This window comes from Vigna unguiculata, chromosome 5, assembly GCF_004118075.2.
Source record: "Vigna unguiculata cultivar IT97K-499-35 chromosome 5, ASM411807v1, whole genome shotgun sequence".
In the NCBI taxonomy this organism is placed as follows: Eukaryota; Viridiplantae; Streptophyta; class Magnoliopsida; order Fabales; family Fabaceae; genus Vigna; species Vigna unguiculata.
In genome coordinates this window covers 45,772,071-45,778,565 of record NC_040283.1, presented here as the reverse complement: position 1 = coordinate 45,778,565, position 6,495 = coordinate 45,772,071, and the positions used below count along the sequence as shown (strand labels likewise).

At 28.1% G+C, this 6,495-nt stretch overlaps 1 protein-coding gene across 1 annotated transcript; it reads left to right on the top strand.

Moving 5' to 3' along the window:
* The first annotated feature begins 1,099 nt into the window (after positions 1-1,099).
* LOC114184779 (beta-glucosidase 24-like) lies at positions 1,100-4,029 on the top strand. Its single transcript, XM_028072090.1, has 13 exons — positions 1,100-1,261; positions 1,358-1,448; positions 1,545-1,603; positions 1,715-1,790; positions 1,892-1,969; positions 2,059-2,146; positions 2,272-2,527; positions 2,658-2,773; positions 2,884-3,095; positions 3,191-3,222; positions 3,312-3,414; positions 3,563-3,674; positions 3,765-4,029. The coding sequence occupies exons 1-13, from the start codon at positions 1,100-1,102 to the stop codon at positions 3,934-3,936; spliced, it is 1,557 nt and encodes a 518-aa protein (XP_027927891.1). The 3' UTR covers positions 3,937-4,029.
* Positions 4,030-6,495: the final 2,466 nt, after the last annotated feature.

The window sequence follows — 6,495 nt, the reverse complement described above, 5'->3', positions numbered from 1 at the left end:
ATCATTCTCTCTCATTTTCTGTAGCAGTTCAAATCTATCATTGAATGCAATCCAATCCAATGTATACACGATTTATTGTTGTATAGAATACTTATAAGTGCCAAAAATTCTCAGAAAACGACAAAAAGAAATTAATTAGACTTTTTGTGTTGAATTGAGCATTTGCCACAATGGCAGCGACTAGTGTCTTATCAGGATCGCACTTTTTTCTCTTTTATTCAGAATCACATATCTCATATCTATATCTCTGATTTTTGCACTGAGATGATGAAGCTAATTTTAGAAAGTTACCTTTCTAAGTTTATTTATCTTTTATTAAGAAATTGTTACATTTATTATGATTTCAGTGTTTTTATAACTCTTTCAATAGAAAAGATTATCGCAATATGATTTTATTTATTTATTTTAATTTAAGCAGAAGTAGATTTTAACTTAAATTTTCCATGTAGTGTAGACTTATTTTCTCTGTGTTTTTATATTTTATATTAAAATATATATATATATATATATATATATATATATATAGTAATTTAGGTGTTTGATTTAAATTTAAGAATTAAATTTTGTAATTATAAAGTTGTGTTTTTATATTTCAAAATAATATTTAGATTATATGAGATTATATTTTAAAATAGTATGAGATTCTTTTAGATGATAACTTTTATATAAGTTGAACTAAATTAAATATTATTTATTTGTAGTGAAATTAAATTAAAATAAACTACAGTAAACATTTAAATCGAAGAAAAATTTTGATTCACACAAAAGAAAAATATATACATAAATGTTCAATCATACAATGCATGAAGACAAAATAAGAAACACGATCATAATATGAAAAGAAGAACTTAACTCTCTAGACAGATCGGCAAAAATCTACACACTAAAATCAGAAAGAAATACAAAGACTTATAAATAATTTTATTTTATTGCATTTAGAAAATCTGATACCTCATTCTTATCCACTCTCATCCGTCACTATTTATTGAAACATATGTATCATCTATGTGTTTATAATACTTACAAAGTTTTTGAGCATTATATAAAACGTTAACACGTAGCATTTTGCATTAAGCAGAAACAGTGTTCATCACTGAAGATGGCACGTAGAGGGTTCATTCTGTTGTTGTTCTTCGCTCTTACCACACTCTCAACGATTGGTTTTGCGCAACACCAGTCATCTGTTGTCGAAACTCTTTCTCTGAATCGAAGCAGTTTTCCCACAGGCTTCGTTTTCGGGACAGCATCCTCGGCTTACCAGGTAAATGTTTTTCTTATTCTTATCGAAAAACCCTTCGCATTTCAACCTAACCTTGCATTGTTTTCTTATGTTTCTTCATCGTATCTACGTGTATAGTACGAAGGTGCAGCAAACGAAGGAGGAAGAAAACCAAGTATATGGGATGCATACACTCACACATATCCAGGTTTTTCTTTTATTTTTGGCTGTGTTTTTTAATCTCTAATATGATGTCATTGGGTTGTACTTTTTAAACTTAAAAATAGTTGATAATAGTATGCTAATAAATGTGTAATACTTGCAGATCAGATAAGCGGTGAAGATAATGGAGATGTAGCCATCGACCAGTATCATCGTTACAAGGTAAAGCTCAAATTTTAGTGATGATATTTAGAACAAAGGATTAACGAAGTTTGTTTCCCAAAAATAATTAATTAAATTTTTGGATGTTGTTTTATGTTTATTATATAACAGGAAGATGTTCAGATAATGAAGGATATGAATCTGGATGCATACAGACTCTCCATCTCTTGGTCTAGAATCCTACCAAGTGAGATTGATCAAAGTTCATCCACAATTTACATTTTTGAAATTATTGTAGTTGGATCTTTCACATTAACAATTTCGATCTTCTTTGTTGTTCATATATAGATGGAAAACTGAGTGGAGGTGTAAACCCAGAAGGAATCAGATATTACAACAACCTTATCGATAATTTGCTGGCCAACGGTCAACATTCTTGTTTTACTCTTTTGTTTCTTATTAATTAAAGTTTACATTTTATGGTAAGTGACAAAACATAAATATTAATGTTGCAGGTATAGAACCATATGTGACACTTTTTCACTGGGATCTTCCCCAAACTCTGGAAGAAGAATACGGAGGTTTCTTAAGTCGTCGCGTCGTGTAAGTTATACAAAAAATCATTTCTATTCAAAAACCAGTAGTAGCATAATTACAAAAAATCTGCTAAATTTTATGATATATATGATATTTAAAATAATGATTTTGTTGTATTCTTGATTTTTCAGAGATGATTTTCGAGACTATGCAGAAATTTGTTTCAAGCACTTTGGAAACAGGGTGAAATACTGGATTACTCTGAATGAGCCATGGTCTTATACTAATAATGGTTATGCACTTGGGAGCTTTCCACCATGTCGATGTTCTAAATGGGTCGATTCAACTTGTGTTGGTGGTGACTCAGGAACAGAACCTTATATAGCTTCACATAATCTACTACTTGCTCATGCAGCCGCCGTACACGTCTACAAGAAAAAATTTCAGGTTTTTTTTTTTGCCTTCACCAAAGCTATTAATTCTTCACATTTTATTAGAATTCCACATTATTGCGAGAGTTCAAGTACTCTCTGGTACAACTCTTTTGCGTATTTAACATTCAAAACACTTCATGCAGAATACTCAGAAAGGAGTCATCGGCATAACACTTATTTCTCATTGGTTTGAACCATATTCAAATAGTCAAGCAGATAAAGACGCAGCCATAAGAGCACTTGACTTCATGTTTGGATGGTAAGTGCTTAACTCTGCATCAGAACACACACTAATATTGAAGACAATATTATGTCTTTTGTTTTCAGACATTCTCAAATTTGATATTTTCGTATGTAACAATGATTAAGGTACATGGAGCCATTGACATCAGGAAGATACCCAAAGAGCATGCGTTCTTTAGTTGGTAAAAGGTTGCCCAAGTTTTCAAAACATGAAGCAAAACTTGTTGCTGGTTCATATGATTTTCTTGGACTGAACTATTACACCACTTACTATGTTGCCGATGCATCCAAAGCCAACAAACCTAGTTATACAACAGATGCTAATGCCAATCAATTAAGTGAGTAAACCTAATTTTTATCTATCAATTATATATTTAAGTTATAAATGTTAAGTCTATGAAAATCACATTTTGCTTTTGTTTCCATTTTTCAGCTGTTCGCAACGGAGTTTCTATTGGTCCACAGGTATGTATATTTGGTCATGTCAAATTGTAGAAACATAGTGTTATTAGTTATTGGTTTTTCTATAACTTTATTTGTAATTAATGTTGCAGTTTGGTCCGAGTTGGTTATTTATCTACCCCAAAGGAATTAGAAAATTGTTGCTTTATACCAATACAACCTACAATAGTCCTTCCATCTACATCACAGAAAATGGTAATTATACCAAAATTCATTTTTATTATCTTCAAAATATATTTTAAAGTGAATAATATTTACACTAAATTATTCAAAATATAAAGTTTGTACCTTTATATGTAATTTTTGTTCTAACATTTTAATGTACATTACTTTTTATTTTTAGGCATGGGTGATATTAACACTGATCCAACACTCTCGGTTAAAGAAATGCTTCAAGATACTTATAGAATTGATTATTATTATCGTCATCTTTATTATATACTCTCAGCAACCAGGTATAATAATAATACATCATTTTTTTCACACTTTAATATTTATTTTTGTTAAATTAAGCTAATTTAAAGTTATTCTTTTTTTTCTATCAGGGATGGCATAAAGGTAAAAGGGTATTTTGCATGGTCGTTGTTGGACAATTTTGAATGGAAAGATGGTTATCAAGTGCGATTTGGACTAAACTTTGTGGATTACAAAAATGGTTTGAAGCGGCATGCCAAACAATCTGCAAAATGGTTCCAAAATTTTCTTCGAAAAGATTAAACTTCAGGGATTCTAATATTATATTTCCTATTACACACTCTATTATTATCCTTTATATAGTTTCTTTAATGTAATGCAACCTATTTCATATTAATATTCAATAAAGTGTGTCTCTGTGTTTTATTAATGTAGCGAAGCTTATTTAATTTTCATTCTTTCCTTTGTTAAGTGTGGTAGAAAAATATTAATTACATTTTTATTATTTGTACTCTTATCTTAGGGTAAAATAGAAATTTCTATAAATATTTTATTAAAGTAAAAAAAAATATTATATTTGTTAGTTTTTCTAAAAGAAATTGAAACAATATAACACTCCAAAATATATAGTTTTAGTATAACGCACCAACTACATATTATCTTCTCAATCATAATAAAATCCTAAAATACAAAGAGATAATAAGGTGAATTAACTATTCATTTTAACATATAAGAATCAATCTTAATATGGTTCGTCCTAACTATTCCATTCAACATATAAATATTATATAAATATTAGGCCTATCAAAGAATTCAACATATTAATATTTTGCACAAGTGTTGTGTTTGATTCCAGCTATGAAAAACACGTGTGCTTATTTAAGAAAGAAAATTAGAATTTCAAGATACAAACGTATATTCTACTAAATAAGATTTTTCTGAAATCTTTTTTCGCATACGCGAAGATATATAAAGAAAGAACCGAGAAAAAAAAACTGGACTTAAAATAAGTACATATACTCTTATAATAAAATAATAAATTTACTACTAGAAATTTTGATATTACATGAAATTTTTCTTACAAATTTGTTAAGAAAATTTGCAAGAAAATACTTTTTTCTACCGTTTTTTCTAAGAATTTTAATTGGTAGGTAATTTCTTCGTGGGTAATCATTTCCTACGAAATTATAAAATTTGCAAGTATGTCCTACAAAATTTGTTACGAAAAGTATTTTATACAAAATATTTTGCAAGAAAATTGGTAGCAATTTATTGCAAATTTTTTTTCACAACAAAATTTATAAATATTTCCTACAAAAAAAATTCCAAAACAAAATTTGCATGAAATATGAGTTTTTTTAGTAGTGATTATAATAAAAATTATAAAATATTATCTATTATTAAAATAATAATAGTAAGTAAATAAATTAATAAATAGTAGTAGTAATAATAATATAAATAATAATAAAATAAATAATATAAATAATAATTATCTAATTTTATTAATTAAATTATTTTTTTAATTTATAATATTATAATATCATACACAAATTCTCAAATCCATTAAAATTATATCATATTCTTTTTAATCTAAACAATTATATTTTCATCCTCAAATTTATTTAAATTCACTCTTCCAAATATATCCTTCAATCCGAAAAGTTTAAGATGTGAGATCCATTTTCTTTTTACATCTTGTTCTGTAAGGGGTTGAGTCTGACCTTTTCGAGGGCCTAAGGATCAACCCACTTTGGACCCTCAAGACCCCTCTCACAACCACTTATTCTCCATTCTGTCACCTTTACAAAAAACAGTTCCCTCTTCTCCCTCCAACTCTTGAGCAGCAGTTCTACTGGGGCTTGCACAAGTTTCTCGATTCCAACCGTTAAAGCCTCCTTCTACCACGTAAGTTGATCCCTCCTCTTGTTTCCTTTCTTTTTCAGCTCCTAAACTTTGATATTTTAAAATTATTATATTTAAAGAATAAAATTGATATTTTAAAATGTGGACAAAAAAATAAATCTATTTATATATTGTTATAGATAATACCAGTAACTAAATTGTTTGGATAATATACTGAAAAAATCATAAATAAGAAAATATAAGAAAATATAGATAATGCAATACAATGATTAATAAAATTGGTTCACCCCCACATTATTATCGGTTTGCATGGTTACTGTATATTTGAAAAATAAAAAAGTCAACAAACTTACGTGTAATTTAGTGTGGTAAGATATTAAATACTAGGAAAAACCACATTATCACGTGCGATGAAAAACCATATCATCTCATAATTTAGTGTGATAAGAAATTAAATAGAGAAAATCATTAATTATCTTTTACTTACCTATCAGTTAGAGATGTCAAAATGAGTTTCAACCCGTGAGCCAATCCGGCTCACCACGAGTTTGAGCTGGGTTGGGTTGAGAAAAATTTAACTTTTTCAAAAGTGGGTTGAACTCAACCCGGCTCACTTAATCCACGGGTTAAACGGGTTCGAGCCGGGTTGAAGGTGGGTTGGCCCACTTAACCCACCAACATTTTTTTACAATTTTTTTTAATTTTCTTTTAATTTTTTTAATAATTATTTACTATTCCTATTATATTTGTTCACAATTTCATATTTTTAAATGCTAGAATGTTGTTTAATTATATTTGAATAGTTTAAATGTTTAATTAATTTGATTGTCAAGTTATATATATGTTGATACTTTAATTTTTAACTATAATCTTTATAGTAAATTACTCAAGTAACCGTCTTATAAACAATTTTTTCTAAATTAGCATGAAAAAAATATATAGTTTTTTTATTTATATTTTGTTGAATAGCATGACAGAAAATTTGTAATATTAGCCATG